Source organism: Gambusia affinis, linkage group LG06 (assembly GCF_019740435.1).
Source record: "Gambusia affinis linkage group LG06, SWU_Gaff_1.0, whole genome shotgun sequence".
Taxonomy (NCBI): domain Eukaryota; kingdom Metazoa; phylum Chordata; class Actinopteri; order Cyprinodontiformes; family Poeciliidae; genus Gambusia; species Gambusia affinis.
The window spans coordinates 2,003,169-2,021,448 of record NC_057873.1 but is presented as its reverse complement, the minus strand read 5'-3'; the positions used below and the strand labels follow the sequence as shown (position 1 = coordinate 2,021,448).

Sequence of the window (18,280 nt, the reverse complement as noted above, 5' to 3'; positions counted from 1 at the left end):
ACTAGGACTTTTCATCAATATTGAGGAATTATTGATTTAAAACCAGCTCCTGTCTTGCTGGAAAGTAAGTTATTTTGTCTTATTTCAAGTGCACTAAGATATTTAGACTCAAAGTTAGACCACTTATGTTTTTTCAGTGGTATTCATGAACTCTCTGGCATGTGAAAGTAAATGACTCCTAATTTGAATGTTTGCCCTGAATTTCATCCCAGCTCCACACAGTTTTCACAACAACATTTTCTTCTTTGCAGAAGTGAGTAGCTTTATTTCCATACATTCAAATGCAAACAGAGTTCAGCTTGTTTCAAATCAAAAGATGAAGAACGTTTTTTACCATGTTTGGTTTCACTCAACCATGAAATGCAGCTGCAGCATTTTTTTCTTTACAAGCTCAAACATTTGCTATAAAAGGAAAAGTGTTCTAATCAATCAACTTTCTTGTCAGTAACTGAGCTAATTTTTATTTTTTAACCATTTGTTTCTGAGAACTGCGTGGCTGTGGACTCCACCAGGTTCTGGCGCGTCTAAACAGATAAAGGACTCGCTGAAGGACTTGCCCTTTGCACTGCGGCAGCTTGGTCTCTTTATTTTGAAGCATTCCAACTTGATACCATGGTAAAAGAAGAATCTCCATACTATGACATCTACACTTTCATACTTCACAGCTTTCTGTCTTGAATTCAGTTTGGGTGACAAACTGATGGCATCCATCCATTTCTCTTTATCTCAGTTCATGGGATTCTGCGTTTTCACTGCTGGCTCTGTTGCTTTCCCATTTCTCAGCTTCATCTTCAGCCTCTGAGACTGAGACGCTTGAGTTGTCTTTTGAAGTGGAGAACATGTGCTGCAGGTTCAACTGGGCCCTGAACTCCTTACAAAGAAAGACGTAAATCAGAGGATCTAGACAGACATTAAAAACCGATATTAGGACAGTCACCTCCTTCAGGTAATAGAGCACCACAGAGCACTGTTCTTGAAATATGATGTACGGAAGTCGAACCAGATGATAGGGAAGAAAGCAAACGCAGAACACACTGACTAACACCAACATGTTCCTGCGAGACTTCACAAGCTTGTTGGAGTTGAAGGAGCCCTCTTGCCTCCGCTGGATCTGCAAAACCCTGCGGGAGGCGCTGCAGTAGCAGAAGACCAGAGAGGAGAACACTGACAGGAAGATGATGGCAGCACCAGCATGAAAAAGCTTGTACAATACGTGGACTGATTCACTCTGCAAAACATCACAAGTGCTGGCACCAGAAAAAACTTTGTCTGTGTTCAGCATCAGGATGATGTAAACAGGCGTCGGAACCAGGAAGAAGACCCAGGTGGCGCCGGAGAGGAAGAGGGCCGCTCGAGCCGTCATCAGGAAGGAAGTCCTCAGATGATGAAAGATCTTCATGTACCTGGAGAATTAATACAGCATCCAGGATATTTAAGTTAAACTATTCCGACAGTTTATAAAGGTGAACATCTAATTCTAGCAAAAGTCTCTGAGTATTGACATCTATAAAATGAGTCTTGATTGTAATACACTTTATCTATAAAGTCAAACCAGAAGGTTTGACAGGAAGTTAGGAACCAGAACTTTTGGTCAGACATTTGTAACACAGAGTCGCTGATGCCGACATCAAATTCACACAGGAAGATTTTTATGTCGATTTTTGTACCAATTCCAACAATCTTAAGGATGCCATGACTGTCAACACAATTCTAAAGATGATCTGAAGAGACGTTTCTTTCATGTGTGCTGTGATAAGAGTGATCTGGTTGACTGGTTGATGTGTGGTGTGTTGTTCCTGACATGTGGCTTAGTGCTTCACATACTGGAGATTTTAAATCATATGGACTCCATCTGGTTTTGAAAATCAGCTGACAATTTTGAAGTCTTGTGCAATAGTAATTTCCATCCTACTATGATGTCCCATCCCAAATGCCTGCCTAGTCCTGCAGGGTGGCAGCAGCCTTGGTGCTTATCTTCAGACGTCATTGGAGGCGAGAGACAGGAACCCCCTTAATAGATCACCAGTCCACTACTGGACAAACAAACATGCACTAAAGGCAATTTAGAGTCCTGACACGAGTGTGTTGGGACTATAGGAGGAAGTTGGACTATCCATGGAGAATTTAGACTTGCACAGGGAGAAAATGAAAACTCCATGGAAAAAGGATTCTGTGTTGTTTCTTGTCTAGCCTTTGATTGTTCCCAGCTGTCCCTCGTTACCCTGATTACTCCTCTGTGTATTTATGTCAGCCTGTCTGCCTAGTAGTGATGGTGAGATGAAGCCTCATGAGGCATTGAACCACTTGAGCCAACTGGTTCAAGAAAGGGTTCATTTCTTGAGGCTTCATGTGCACACGACACCACCTACTGGCCAGGTGTATAATCACAACCAGCTGTATCTTAACACGTGTGATGAATTGAATTTTTGTCTATTATGGCTCTTGGGAATGACTTCACAAAAGGTGAAGACAAAAAGAGACAAAGAGAGAGAGAAAGAGATGTATAGAGATAGAGAGAAATATATATACAAAACAATCCTTTCCTGTCCCACAGCTATCTTAAAAATCCTAATATAAAAATTAAGAACTTTAAAACTAACTAACCAATCCTATTTATAATAGTGAGATTATTAGTAAAAAGCTCAAATTAAATAAATAACCCAATTATAAGTCCTGAAATAATAAAGTCTAAAAACATTAAATATTAATCCCAGAAAAATAAATAAATAAATAAATAAATAAATAAAGGGGAAGGGGGGAAAAATTCATTTAGATCAATACCTTGTTTATTCCAGATCAAATCTGCTTATGATTTGTGTGATGATGGTATTGGAGTTCAAGGTAACTCAAGTTAAATCATGGTGAAAACTCTCGTATCCTTAATATTAGAATTAAAATTAAAAATAGGATACCTGTGGGACAGGATAGGATTTTCTCTTTTTTCCTCTCTCTCTCTCTGTATATATATATATTTTTCTCTCTATCTCTATATATTTCTCTCTCTCTCTTTTTCTGTCTGTATGTATCTATCTCTTTCTCTCTGTAAATATCTATTTTTTATTTTTCTGTTTCTATCTCTAGATCTATATATCTTTCTCTCTCTCTTTGCCTGTGTCTTTTTTCTCTCCCTCTTTCTGTTTCTGTCTCTCTCTCTCTCTCTCTCTCTCTCTCTCAGAGGACGAGGAGTTGTGGACGACGTGCGGCGGCCCGTGCTTTCCTATGACTTCCTAGTGAAACTGCCCTATTGGGTGGGGAAGTTGTTTATATATATATATATATATATATATATATATATATATATATATATATATATATATATATATATATATATATATATTCTTCCTACCTGTCTCAAACTAAATAACCACAATCCAAACTATCAAAACTCTATCCACTCTCTCAACTGACTGCAACTCGCCTACAACAACCCACATTTTGAATGGAGCCTGTGGGGTTTATAAACCCCGCGCCAAAATCTGAGCCACTTCCCGAAGCAGTCACGTGGTACAGCCGGGCAGCGAGGCTTCGGACGTCATCGTTTTCGGCTCCTCCCCTAAATGAAGCAAGCCTCGATACACGCTTTACGGAAACGCCCCCTCCATTACTCGACACAGGCCTCGAAGCCTCGGCTCATCACGTAACATCACTACTGCCTAGTTTCTGTGCTCCTTGCCTTATTGCTCTCCTGTGCTGCCTGAACTTTGTGAACTTCAATATTCATCATTAAAACCATAACTTTTCATCAACAATCTGGGTCCACCGTGTCCATCCTCAACACAAACTGCACAATTCATGACAAATTCCTGGGAATCTTCTTGCTGCAAAGCAACAGTGCCAACAGCTGAGATACTATATCATCCTCAGATTACATTCAAGGAAGGTAAGAGACCTTCTGGGTTTGACGGGAAGCTTGGTCCCAGAACTTTTTGTTCAGACATTTGTACAGGTTTTATTTTAAATTTTCATAAAAGTTGTAGTACCTGTTGACGGCGATGTAGCCCATAAGAAGGATACTGATGTACATGTTGATGTAGAAGACCGGGGCTCCAAAGGTGCAGTAGAACAGGTGAACTTTGTCGGACCTGCCTGCGTAGTCAGCGATGCGGAGGGGAAGTCCGAGGCAGAGCAGGAAGTCGGCTGCTGTCAGGTTCCTCAGGTAGATCATCCAGCTCTTCTGGACTTTCTGCCGAGCGTGGCAGAGGTGGAACCACAAGGTGTAGCTGTTCAGGATCAAACCCACCTGCAGAGGAAGCATCAGATCAGACAAAGGCTCTGCTATTCTCACTGACTCAGATATTTACTCTTCTAAGATGAACTGAGCATTTTGAAAAAGAGACCTTCTTTTGCAGGTGATCCAAGGCGTTTTGTACAAATTGTTTTGAGAATGCGACTGAGAAAAACTGTAACTAGTCAAATGTTTAGAGGAAAAGCATGAAACACAGACACCGGCAACCCTTCAGTTTGAGACTCACCACAAACACCAAACTGTAGAAGAAGATGAATCCAGGAAGAGACGATTCGTTGACCGGATTACAGACGGTGGAGTTGTTGTTGGTCATCACTGATCCTTCTGGGTCAGCGACGTTTCACCCGACCGTGCAGAACAGAAACAACAGATCATTTCCTCTTCAGTGACAGATTTGAACCGTAGCTTTGCAGCTAGTCATATTCTGACAGAGTGAGTCTGTAGATGCTTATCTGAGGCTGAAGGCTTGGTTGTTATATTGCACTTTGGAGCAACTCTTTCTATTGGCCAGTTTTAAATAGAAACTACAGGAAGTTCTGCCACACCAAGCAGGAAGCCGGACAATAAATAATAACAGTAAACTATAAAAGTTGCATTTATGTGTTTAGCAGTCTCAGCTTTCAAACAAAAATAGACCAATCGAAACCTGATGATGTTAGAATAAATATCTTAAGCTTGTTTACTGAATGGTGGAGCCTCTTGAAGGGAACCTCACATGCCAGCCTCCATCCTTCAGGCTCTGGATCCATACAGCACATTCTCTCTGTCACATTTCCAAGTCAAAAACAAAACCAATAGACACGGAAACGTACCAAAAAGCCTTCCTTTAGTGCAAACTCTGAATTTAAATCTACAATAAACAGAACATTTGTCAGTGTTTCTCTCACTGGGATGTTTAAATATCAGTGAACATTGATGACGGCAGGCTGCTGAAACTCTTCCTGGAAAAGCGAGATTGTTCTTGTTGGCACCCCAGCATTTCTTTAAGGTTCTGGTAGCGTATGCATCTGAATAATGAACTGAAACGTCCTGGAAACGATTCTGTGGAACAGTGAACTGGGCTGGCCTGACTGGAGCTGCAGGTTGTGAAGCAGCTGCTGCGTCTTTAGCTGCTACCATTGCAGATGCTTCTTCCTGTGTGGCTCTTTTCTCAGGTCCCTCGCCACAAAAAAACAAAAAACCACCAACACTTGTGACCGCAGTCTTTTACTTCTGAGTGGTTTTAAGACGCTCACACTCATAATGTCGGACCAGAGAGTAACTTATCAGTTTTAATGTCATCGCACTCGTTCTTTACATAATCTGATGCCTGAACTGCTTACCATGAAAAAATTAATTAATAGTAAACACACACTAGACGCTACATCAATCAATCAATCAATCGATCAGGGTTATTTGTACAGCACTTTTCAGCAACAAGGCAGTTCAAAGTGTTTTACATCATAAAAACAGTAAGAAGTCATAACATACATCTTATTCTCTACTTGAGAAATCAGAAACAAACATTGCATTTTGATGAGGGTCTTCATCCAAATCATCAATAATCATCAAACATGTTGATCAATGTTTCATTAAGGTACAAAACCGGCTCTGACCAGCTGGGTTTTTAGTCTGGTCTTTCAGCTGTTCTGCAGTTTTCTGGAAGTTTGTTCCAGATTTGTGGTGCATAGAAGCTGAACTCTGCTTTGACATCGTTATCGGCTGATATGATTTTTTGATGATGATTATTTCCATGGGGCTGCACAGTTGGTAGAGCTGTTGCCTTGCAGCAAGAAGGTCCTGGGTTCGATTCCCGGCCCGGGGTCTTTCTGCATGGAGTTTGCATGTTCTCCCTGTGCATGGTGGGTTCTCTCCTGGTTCTCCGGCTTCCTCCCACAGTCCAAAAACATGACTGTCAGGTTAATTGGTTTCTCCAAATTCTCCCTAGGTGTGAGTGTGTGTGAATGGTTGTTTGTCCTGTATGTCTCTGTGTTGCCCTGCGACAGACTGGCGACCTGTCCAGGGTGACCCCGCCTCTCGCCCGGAACGTTAGCTGGAGAGAAACCAGCAACCCTCCCGACCCCATTAGGGACGAAGGGTGTAAGACAATGGATGGATGGATGGATTATTTCTATGTTTGTGTTACAGAGGGGGTTGGCCGTGTGGTCTTTTCTGGGTCATGTGACAGCAGCGGCGGAGCGTCACAGAGTAACTGGAGCAGAGAAGCAGAGTTAGTGGTGTGGTCTACATTTGAAAGTTTCGAATGGTTAGAGAAATATAAGTCAGGGTCGCGTTAGTTGCACATTTTCTGTCTTTGGTTGTTTTTTGAAACGAGGGTCTTTTCCTTTCATTGAGGAGCAGGGAGCAATGTGGAGGTTTTAAATTTTACCCGATCACTAACATTTCCCTCTGACGTATGTAATGCACCAGTTTGACGCTATGAAGCTTACCGGAAATTGTCTGTGCTGTAAACAACCGTTTCCTCTGCAGAGAGACGAGCCGATCTGAACGAGGCGGCTCTTAAAGGGGCAGTGCTACGTGTCATTTTATAGCACAATCAAGTAACTGTTCCCTTCAGTTGTATTAAAAATGACATGTATTTCAAATATGACTGAAAAGAAATTTAACTTTGTAATTTAACGCTTTGAAATTGGGGCTCTGTCTCTTTAAGAAACGCCTGTTCTTTCTGAACTTCTGCCTTCAGGAAGTTATTACAAAGTGACTCTACTAACACCTTACCAGGGTTAGTAGAGCTTTAGCTCCTTTAATGAGCTCAGCAGATGTTCAGGTCCACCAAGTGTTTGCTAATTGCTGCTGGCTAGTCTGAAGGAGCTGAGTGGGTGAGGAGCTGTGTCTCTACAGTAAACAACTTATGAAACAAAATACAGTAAGAATACGTGTATTTCTGCCTACATATTCATATAAACAACCTTGCAACCTCAAAATTCATATCGTAAAATCTATTCATTAAAATATATGCAATTTATAAATTAAGATACGATGAAAACAAACATTTTCCTCTACATGTTCATAAACAACCTACAAATTTATCTGAATGTCCTTACCCATCCTGAGGATGTAAAGGTCCTCTGCGTTCAGACGGGATTTCTGCTGGAGGTTGGACCCGCAGCACCCCAGCAGTCCAGGACTCTGAAATCCAACCAGCTGGTGCTGCTCTGGTTCAGAAGTTAAAAATAGACAAACTCTTCCCACCGGCACATACAACTAAACCTCAGCACGGCCAGTTCACGTATTCACTGCTGAACCTGCTTTAGTCCGCCGCTGGGTGTGATGAGTTGTAATGGCCACCAGATGGCACTGAAGGGTCCGTCTGTTGTAAAGACTGAAGGAGGAAACCAAACGGCTGGTTTCACTGAGGTAGTAAAAAATTCAGTTGTTTTTATTTCAGCTCCATATCTGCTCACATTTCACACAGAAATATAAATTAAAACCAAACACAGAAGGATCAAAACATCTCCAGAAACTCTGAAGTGATCAGACAAGAGCAGACATGTTGCAGAGCTGAATCCGTTATTAGCTTCACATTTCCTCCATTTTATAATTTCTGTTCATGTTTGTGGGGTTGCGCCAGCGTCAGTGTGCGGTTATTATGAGGCAGGAAGTCAGCTGATGAGTCACTGAAGACAAACTGGTGAGCAAAACAGGAAGTAGTTTATCTCTAACTTTAAAGAAGAGCCTCTAGCATAGAAACATGTCTGAGGCCTAATGGTCAGGTTTGACTTTAACAAGAAAAGATCATGTTGTTTCAACATCACTAGATCATCTCACCCCTAATTAATCACAAATGGTGTAATTTTAAGGATGTGACACGTAGAGGTGATAAAACAGAAACAATAACGGGTCAGATTTTGAGTAAACAGACATTAGATGTTGAAGTTATTATCAGCCTGTGTAGGGAGACGATGATCCACCCGGTCAGGTGCTGAAGGGTTTTAACTCCTACTTAAAACTAAATGTCAACAAAATAAAAGATTTTAGAAAGAAGCCTCAGCTGTCATTAAAGGGGAAATATAACGCACAAATAATTCTGTAAAAAGCTGGTTCTCTCGGCCCACTGGCCTAATTTCTGCTTCTACACAATCTGGACGCTGGACAGACTGTTGTTGTGCTAAAGCAGTTAGCCTGAACAAATAGCAGCTAATGCTAATGTTAGCATCCATAGTCCATGTTTCTAAATAAGCTCCTTGAACGATCAGGGCTTCCTGAACTTTGGTCCAATATGAAGGTTAATCAGAATAAAATATATATATATATATATATATATATATATATATATATATATATATATATATATATATATATATATATATATATATATATATATAGTGTTTTACATTTTTATTTATTTTCATTTTTTAGTTGGACTTCAGAAAATAACCCAAAGTTACTTTAGTGATTGTATTTAATAGTTCCATAAAGTTTGTTTTGTTTCTTTTTCTTATGAAATTTAAAAATAATAAAGCTAATACTTTGTTTTATTTAATTTAGTTCTTTAAGCTTTCATTTGCTGTTGTGAGATTTATTTTATATCAAGTGGGAAGTTTGGTGTCGTTTGCTTCTTCAAAATGAGAATAATAAGTGCTGCTTCATTTATGTTTGTTTTATTAAGAAAAAACAAACAGCTGGACACAGAGAGACTGAATTCACTTCATTTAGGTTTTAATATAGAAAAGCTGAAAGGTTTAGATTCTGGTTCTGAGTCCAGATTCTGGTTCTGAATGTGTTCTGATGTTTTTGCAGATCAGCTCTCATTTTGTTTCTATTTTTATTATTTCAGAAAAATAACCTGGATTTATTCAGAGCAACGCAGTTGGTTCTGGTTCTGAGGAAGGAAACAGTCACCAGATGGACTGGATTGGTGAATCAATGCTACTGTCATGTTTATCGCAAGGGGCGTGGCTTAAATGACTTCACCTGTCGCAGGTAAACTAAACTGCGACACAACCCGCTGTAAGAGGCGGAAGTCACAGCTGTGAAACATTTTAGGTTCGGTTCGGTTCGGTTCTTACAGCTCAGATCAGGATTAAGAGAAAATCAATCCTCAGGAAGATATTTTCACAATGTTTACTCTAAAGTTCCTGCTGCTCTGCTTCCTGGTCCAGCTCGGACGGGCTCAGACCTGTGACTGGGACCAGTCCACCGATCCAAACCAGAGCCTCGACCCGGACTCCCTCGCAGCCGGGGCGCGCTACCTGGGCCAGACTCGGGAGGTTCGGAACCAGGAGAGCTGCCGGGCCGCCTGCTGCGAAGAGGCGGGCTGCGACCTGGCTGTGATCGGTCAGCCGGCGGACGGAGGGATGCAGTGCATGCTGGTGAGCTGCGGGCCGGCCGGCTGCTCGCTGCAGCAGAACTCCCACTCCCAGTTCCAGGTGTTCCGAAAGAAGCAGCAGCGCCAGGCCGAGCAGGAAGCCCCCACAGGCAGGCACGTCGTCCCGCTGCTGGAGGCCGGAGAACCGCGGGGCAACAACAGCGGTGAGCGCCGGGAAGTAACAAATAATCAGTCATTAATCTTTAATCGAAGCCGGGATTAATGTCGGGTTAGTTTACTGATCAGTCAGCTGGTTGAATATCAAAAGGGGCGACATGAGTGACCGGAAATAAACTTCCGCTCAGCTTCTAATCAACTTGATTGATTTAAGGATCAGCTCGGCCCGACTTCCGGTCTTCTGTGTTTACTTGCTGTTGTTTTTTAATCTTTAAGAATAAAAAAAATAAAATAAACCCACCATAACAATAAAAGTACATTTGACATGAAACTCAACAGAAGTAAAGAATAAAGTAATAAAGAGAATCACACAAACATGATGAGGAAAGTAAAGCAGGAAATGCTGCAAGAGGAATTTCAAATATTAATTTGAACCGTCAACATATCGGCATAAAGACTGGCTTTTGTGTTTAATATTTAAGCAATTCTTTAAAATAAATTATTTCACTCATGTTGATAACGGAGGTCGTTTAGGAAACCTGCTCAGGTAACAGGAAGTAGAATTCCATGCAGGATCTCTACTTCCTGTTTGTCCTGATCCACTGCTCCAAACTGACATGATTTACTGATAGCGAATCCGTTTGGGTTCTGGTCTGGTTTGGCTGCTGTCCCAAAATGAAAGCAGGCTTTAACTGTCAGAACCAGATGATTCTGCTGAGACCCGGCGTCCAGAACGGGAATTGGTCCAGAACCGTTTGGTTCCTCAGGTGAATTAATGAGGACAGGTTCGGTTCTCTGAGGCTTTCTGGGTTTTATCCGATCACTGCAGCATTTTCAGAACCAGGAAACTGAGACTAAAACAGGAAAAGTGGACAGAACCAGACTGGAAATGTTCTGGATCTCAAACTAAGAACATGCTTTAATTTTCAAACTGACATCAGAACCAGTTCTGATCGTAGATTTAATCTATTCCTTCCATCAAACAGAATGATCCGGATGGTGTTCTGTCCCGGTTCAGAGTCCGTTTGCATCAGTTCTGGCTTAAGATTTAAAAGGAAAACTGTTAAACGAGTCCAGTTTTTATTTGCCGTTGGTTCTTGCAGGGATGTGAACACTATCCGGGTCAGAACCGCTCCAGTTTTACAGGCAGCAGGTTGATCCAGAACAGTTTACTGGGTCATCTCTGATCCAGACCCGATTCATTGGACCTCCTCTTATAAACCCAATCTGAAGTTTTTGGAGTTCAGAACCAAGGTTAATGTACTAAATTAATGAAAACTGAAACATTTCCTGTAACTGAAATAAATAAAAACGGTAACGGATCGGAACTAAATCATGTGTTTTTATAAAACTAACTAAAACACACTCGGATTATAGCTATTATATCCTTTGTTTTTATAATTATGAATCCATTTATTAGTAGTTCTTGACAGCTGTGCTACGGGCGCCTATGTTAACTATAACATCCTTGTTATAGTTAACTAAATTAACTTATGTATGAAAAACCACAATGACCAATAACAGAAGCTAAAGTAAAACTAAACGATATTTAACTAATAAAAACTAGCAAACGCTCTCTAAAGACTAATTAAAGCTCCAACGCTGAGCTGCTGTTTTTGCAGGGAGCAGTTGACTCACTGCTGACTGAGGCTCAGCTCAGGTATGAGAACCGGTCCGGTTCCGGTCCGACCGGTTCCTCTGGTTCTGACTAGCTCGCCGTTTCTCACAGTGCCTCCAGCACGGAGCAGAGTGTGATCACTTCACACACCTGGCTTCACCTTTGTTTTTGTTTTTAGATCAGATTGGATTGTTCTCAGGTGGGGGCGGAGCCTCCGGTTAACAAAGGCCACTTCTGATGTCTCTGACATCACTTCCTGTTTACATTTCCAAGAACATCGTTTTCCTCAGGATGAATCAGCATTGTTGTTTTGAGACCATTTTAAACTGATAATGGAATAATAATGAAAGAACACATTCTGAAAGATAATTAAAATTTAAACTGTAATGAACATTTAACACTGGAACTGGAAGACATTTTAAATACACAAAAATAGACAAAACAGAAATAACGAATAAATTATAAACTCTCTGTTAACAAAAATGTCCTTTAAAAAGGTTTAGAGAACAAAACACCAGACTGAAAACTTTCACCATCCAGTTTTCTGTAGAGAGAGAAAAAAATAACTAGTGTAAATAAAAATTATTGTTTTAACTGATTTGATTATTGCAACAGGCCCACCTATGATTCCTCTGAGTAACTAATCAAAACATAATCATTTAATATTTAAAAATGACATCATCAGATGGACCAAAATATAAAGTTGAATGAAAATTTTGGCATTTTAAAGACAAAAAAAAAGCAATTTATATAAATAATCAAAGGCAGATTCCTTTCAATGTAAAATGTATGAAACAGAAACTTCATGTCTGGTGAATTTTTGGTTAAAACAAGCTTGTTGTCAAGTATCCAGAAATTTACTGAAGTAAAAGCTGCAATACTTCAGAATAAAGTTACTTAAGTGAAAATACAAAGTACAGTGTAGTAAAAATACTCCTAAAAATACATTTAAACTTTGAAACTTGTTACTTACAAACTCTGTATTTAGTGACTTTTCCATCAGTCATTATAATCAGGTGATTTAAAGATCAGTGATTGTGTTTACTGTTTGTTTTTTCTTTCATGCCTGGAGTCCCAGGTTGGTTTGTCCAGAAAAATAAAATAAAGTTTACTTGCATAAGCAGCCTGGGATGTCGCCCCCTGCTGGTTGCAAAGGAATTTGCTGTGAATTATTGTGGAGATCAAAGCATTTTATGAGAAAGAAAAACTGTTTGGTTTTAGACCTTAGATGTTCTGAAGTTATTGTTTGGAGGTAAACCAGTATAGAACCGGATCGACCAGTCCTCATTATCAAACCGACCGTTTCCTCAGCTTCCCGCTGAGACTCTGTTCAATCAACAGTAAATGGTAACGATGTGTGAAACTCTGGAATTTTGATCTAAAAGAATTGCACAAATAAAACTGATATTGTCCAATAGGATGTACGTTTGCAAGGAGGACGAAGTCCAAAGAAACATGAAAACTTTGATATCAGATTTCACATGAGAAACGACCCACAATTTAGACGATGCCTCATTTCCACTGAGCGGGTCGGTCTAGTAGTTTATGGTCATTCAGGAGAACATTTCTACCCCAACTGGACTCTCTCTGGACAAGCGGGGTTAAACCCGAACTCCCAACCTGGCGTCACTCCAGTGCGATGAGAAACAAATATTTCTTGTTTTTGTTGCAAGCTGATGTTTTTCTGTCTCCCGGTTAATGGACGTCATGTGACGGCAGTCGCTCCACCCTAACCTCACCGGACCGTAGCTTACAGAGCTCAGGAGTAGTGTGGGTCGGGTTGGTGGCACCGTTTAAGATCCTTCCAGCAGGAGACGCAGGACCTCCAGACTTAAAACAATGTGAAGAAAATGTTTTTTACTGCCTTAAACGAGCAGGAATAAAAGTTTCCTCAGTGGAAAAAATCCCCGTTTTCTGACCTCGGTGTTAAAACTCCAGTTCCTGTCTCTCTCAGATATTTGCCGTCTGCCTCAGAAGACGGGTCCATGTCGCGGGGCGTTCTCCAGGTTCTTCTACAACGTGACGGACCAGACCTGCACCAGCTTCATCTACGGCGGCTGCCAGAGCAACGGCAACAACTTCGAGTCCCAGGAAGAGTGCAACAATACCTGCAGCGGCGTCACCGGTAAGATCCGCTCACTGGCCGGCCAGCCGTCTGAGACCCGAAACCGTCTGGAGATCTAAAAAGTGATGAAACGTGTGGTTTGGGCCCATGTGGTGTTGGAGAAAGTCCCAGAGTCTGAGCGGTTGATGGTTTGACCTCATGTGACTGAACACAGAACCGCTCCGGACGGGTCTGGATTCTGGATCACATCTGAGAATTCAACAGGATTCCAGTCGAACTTCAGTGGTTCTAGAGCAAAATAAGGAAGTGAGATGCTGAAATGTTTGATTTATTTGAGCTTCAGGAAGCTTGAGAGAAACATGAAAACTTGAAAGTTCAGATTTCAGGTTTGAAGTTGGGTTGTGGTTTTATTCTGCTTCCTTCAGCCTCTGGCTGAAAATCAGACGCTGTCTCTCTGTGTTTGTTTTGGATCATCACAATGACCACATGTTATCTTAAAACAAACTGGGAGGGTCCAGATAGGCAGCGCCGCTCCCAGTTCATATAACCAACAACAGGTGGGAGGGCGGGGCTGCAGACAAAAGCTGCTTTATTAGTTCTGCACTTAGTTAAAGTTCAGCAGTTCTTTGTTCTGTCCATCTGAGAAATGTTGTGAAACAAAACACTTTTAAATCTGAGAGGAACCATGAATAATGGCTCTGAAGGGAAGCTTTTCTCTAACCTGCTAATGTCTCATTAATAACTTGTGTGTTCAGGTTCAGTTCTGCTTGAAGAAGTCCAAACTTCTGCTCCAGAACCGGCTCCCAAAGCTCCTCGGATGGCCCAACTCAAGTCCGGTTAGTCTCCTCAAACTCAGTTAAAGCAGCGATTTATTCACAGGTCAAAGATCAGTAACAAGCAGGTCCGTTTGATGAACCTTTTACTCATCGAACTCTTTCTGTTTCCTGCAGAAATCTCAGCTGATCAGTTCGCAGGTACGTCTCACTCCTCCTCACAAACTGTTCTGGTGGGTTTGGTTCTGGAGAAACATTTGGGGTCCAGGGTTTCCCTCAGAAAACGTACTGAGCCCGGTGGGACCAGTGAAACCCACTGTGTATTTGGAGGTGCACAAGAAGGGGTCGTAATTTGGTGCAGATGCAGGAACGGCACAATTGGTGTGGACTCCTTCATGCCCGGTTCTCTGGGTCAGCTAGAAACCTACTTAATCCGTCTTTACTGTCACTTCTACCAGTTTGTAAAGACCCAGTTTAAAACCAACAGCTCTCAGCCTGCTGGGGGGACGAGTAAAGCCTGGTGGCTCTGCACTGGGGAAAGGTCCTGAAGTTCCTCCTTGATGTTTGGAAAGATGCTGTGGAGTTCCTCTGGGTTTCTCCAGAGATTCCTTTGTTTTGGAGGATCACTTTGGGGTGGCGGTTTATTGGGGTTTTATGGGGGTTCCTGGTTGACTGTATGGGTTTCTGTTGTCCGATCGCAGAGCTGTGTGAAGCAGAGTATGAGCAGGGTCCATGCAGAGCTTCCATTAAGCGCTGGTACTACAACAAAGAGACGGGAATCTGTCAGACCTTCTACTACGGCGGCTGCCAAGGAAACAAGAACAATTACATGAACGAGGACAAATGCAAGTCCACCTGTACAGGTGAGGTACCAGGTCTAGTTCTACCTAGAGACTCCAGACTGCAACACCAAGACTGGAACTAATGGCCCATTGTTTGCTGTAGGAGTCTCTGTCCTGCCTTCCTCCAAGAAGATCCCAGAAGACGATGCAGGTGTGAGAGTGAGCTGGACGTGACGCTGCTCTTCGGCTCCATGGACTGGGTTGGTAATTATTGTGTATCTTTGTCAGATCGTTGCAGTTTGAGTCGTCAGACTGGAATGTGCCGCGGCGCCTTCCGCATGTTCTACTTCGACTCGGACGCCGCCTCCTGCAAGACCTTCATCTACGGCGGTTGTGGTGGGAATGACAACAGGTTCGAGTCTGAGGAGGACTGCATGTCTGCGTGCGGTGGGGCCGGTAAGGACTGGGTCAATCAGGTGGTTCCGACCTACTGTTCATGAGAACAGCTGAGTACCTGTACCTTGTCTCTCCTGGTTATTTGATCCATTCCTGGTCTTGCAGGTCGGCGCAATGGTCATAATGAAACCAGAAGCAGATGGACTGCAGGTGAGTTCCTTAGTCTTCATCCTTAAGTTGCTGTGATTATTTTTATGTTTCTCTCCAAAGAAAGATAGAGTGATCGAAGCCACGTCTGTCCTGGTTCTGCTTCAGCTGATCAAAGATCTGAAACATTTACATTTTTTAATAAAACTGAAAACAGTTTTTGAAGCAGGCTTGTCAATGCAAAATCAAACATTGTGAACAATTTAATCCGATGAGGATTTGTTGCAGTGAAGAAACATCCGGTCAGGATTTGACACTTGAGAGCCGTTTGTCTCTGAGGAGTGAACCATCAAGACGGACCCCAGAGGACCTGGAGTTTTACACACCATCAGTTTAAACAAGGATAAAATCTCATTGTAGGTTTCTATAAACCTAAATGGGGAGCAGAGAAAGCACATTGATCCTGTAATTAAGGACTCATTTTCCAGGCAGGAAATGGAAGGATGTATAATGATGTCATCAGCATATAGAGGACTCAGTTTGACCTTTGCCCCTCTACTGTTAAAGATATTAGTGTTGGACCCAGGTTGGACCTGTGGGAGATGCTAGATGAAGCCATGAGACCCTCACTGACTGCAGCTGAACTTTCACTGCTGTTCAAGAATCTTTTTTTTTTTTTTACTGATGGTGGATATCCTGTCATTTAGGACTTTCAGAATAAAAGCAATCCAACCTACAGATTTTCCGGTTGGTAGATCAATCATCGATAATCGCTTCCAGACTAATGATAAAGGTTATTAGTCTGTAATTAACGGTGACCTGAAGTTAACTTCCTGTGAGGTGTTTTCAAAATAAAAGTAAAGCGTGACCTTCGTCTCCTCTCTCCTGAAGCCTTCTTCCTCTTCGTCACCCTGGCAATAATCTCCGCCCTGCTGCTCGCCACGCTCGTCATCATGACTGCGAGACGCCGCCGACAGTTCCGCCGCTACTCCTCCATCAGGTAAGATCAGTGGCGCCCCCTGCTGGCCTGTGTCTGCATCACTGAGGATTATTTTTTCTGACTGAAACTCTTCCCGTCTCCCAGCGACAAGCGGGGGCTAATCGGAAGCGAGCTGTCGTCTCAGGACTCGCTGAGCGTCCCGGAGAGCCCCAAACCGGAACCAAAGGCCTGAGGGGTCCGGGTCCGCCGGGGCTCGGACTCAGAACTGATCCGCTCTCTCTTCTTGCAGGGATTCATCAGGGTGACAAGAATGTGATCCAAGGTTGGATCAATTATCCTACAATCTTTTAATTCTCATCAGTCGTAGGCGACTAAAGGGGCGGAGCTTCAGTTCTAAGGCGGAGCTCACAGCATCAATAAAACGTTTTCTTCTCCTTGCAGCATAAGAGCTCTGGCTGATTTGTCATCGATCACCACTTACTGATCACCTCATTAAAGGAGCCATTTGATTGGCAGAGACCCTCCAGGTTCAAAGTTCAACCCAAATTACAGCTGGTCCTGTCCTCAGGGGCCGGGTTCCTGTCAGGTCTCCTGACTAATCGGTCAAACCGATTCAATCCCGATTTTAAATTTCCAGACACGGATCAGCTCCTGGTTTCTTGTTAGAAACAAAGTGATTGATTATTACTGACCATCAATAGTGAATGATTCGATTATTGGCGTTTCTTTCAAAGAGAAACGTTTAAACTTCCTGTCTGCAGTCGAACCAGCAACTTCTCCGAGGGTCTGTGGTTCTGGGTAGTTCTGCCTGTATTGATCACTTCTTTGATCAATACAGGCAGAGGTTCTGGTTCTGGACTTCATCTCCGGTGAAGCTCTGAGTGTTTCTCCGGATATTGGCACCAATCAGATTCTGACATCACTTCAAAAAGTCCATAAACAGCCAGAACTTCACAGGAGGCGATCAGAACCATCCAGAACCTGCAGAGTTCCTGATTACCGACAGATCAATACATCAGATCAGCACCTCATCATGTGCTGTTTGGACTGTACTGGTTCTGTTTCCTGGCTCCGCCCAGAGCAGAGCCTCTGATTGGCCGTCAGTAGGATACTGTTCCTTTAAGGTTGATGTGATTATTGATCAGTGAGCTGATCAGCTGACAGATCGGAGCTCAGGCAGTTTTAATTAAATATGTTAAAATTAAACTTTTATGTTTTTCTTATGCAATTAAATCAATTATTAAAGGAATTGTTTTGATCATTTTCACTTAATCAATTATTGGTAATTTTTCAGTGGGGTTTCAATAATTATTGATTTCAGTTATTAATGTTAATCAGTTTTTAATAGAAGTTGTGTGTGTTATTGATGACTGTAATCAATGTGTATTGATTGATCGGGAAGTGACAGAATCAGCCTGCAGGTGGAAAACCACACCACTAAATTATTACTGTTACATCTAAACTCCATTTCCCATGATGCACCTGCAGTCTGGCTCCCTCTGCAGGCTGAGATCTGAACAGCTTCTGTCAGTTTTATTAATTATTGATCAGGGAATCTGTCAAGTGTACTGTTGGAATCACTTTTACGTTTTTAAAGTGTCACTGTGATCAATAATCTGATTACTGATCTATTGATCTCAGCAGGGTCATTCTGGAGTTTATTGAGCTACTTTTAAATACCACTTATTAAGCAATTAGCTATTGATCAGGTAATTTTTAATCATTCTGTTGTGATCAATATTCTGAATGAAAAGCGGAAAACTTCACAGAAACGATAAATAAAATGTAACCGATTCAGTCTGAAGCAGTTCCTTATTTACACCATTCCACAGAGTTATTGATTGACAGCAGGTAAAACCCGTCCAACAGACTGATGCCACCAGCGCAG

The 18,280-nt window shown here is 42.0% G+C and overlaps 2 protein-coding genes across 3 annotated transcripts; one reads left to right on the top strand and one right to left on the bottom strand.

Moving 5' to 3' along the window:
- Positions 1 to 267: 267 nt before the first annotated feature.
- On the bottom strand, positions 268 to 7,755 carry LOC122832826 (P2Y purinoceptor 14-like). The gene is made up of 4 exons (XM_044119950.1): positions 7,291 to 7,755; positions 4,473 to 4,570; positions 3,981 to 4,240; positions 268 to 1,403 (listed from the first exon to the last, which is right to left on the bottom strand). Exons 1-4 carry the CDS (start codon positions 7,292 to 7,294, stop codon positions 722 to 724), a joined length of 1,044 nt encoding a protein of 347 aa, XP_043975885.1. The 5' UTR covers positions 7,295 to 7,755; the 3' UTR covers positions 268 to 721.
- LOC122832822 (kunitz-type protease inhibitor 2-like) lies at positions 3,681 to 18,196 on the top strand. 2 transcript variants are annotated; one of them, XM_044119942.1, is made up of 12 exons: positions 3,681 to 3,880; positions 9,024 to 9,169; positions 9,349 to 9,718; positions 13,244 to 13,414; positions 14,110 to 14,190; positions 14,305 to 14,328; positions 14,829 to 14,990; positions 15,073 to 15,120; positions 15,198 to 15,365; positions 15,471 to 15,515; positions 16,344 to 16,452; positions 16,537 to 18,196. In XM_044119942.1, exons 3-12 carry the CDS (start codon positions 9,544 to 9,546, stop codon positions 16,622 to 16,624), a joined length of 1,071 nt encoding a protein of 356 aa, XP_043975877.1. In that variant the 5' UTR covers positions 3,681 to 3,880; positions 9,024 to 9,169; positions 9,349 to 9,543; the 3' UTR covers positions 16,625 to 18,196. The 2 variants fall into 2 exon arrangements, with proteins under 2 accessions (XP_043975877.1, XP_043975876.1); XM_044119941.1 differs by lacking the exons at positions 3,681 to 3,880; positions 9,024 to 9,169 and adding an exon at positions 7,523 to 7,603.
- The last annotated feature ends 84 nt before the right edge of the window (positions 18,197 to 18,280 follow it).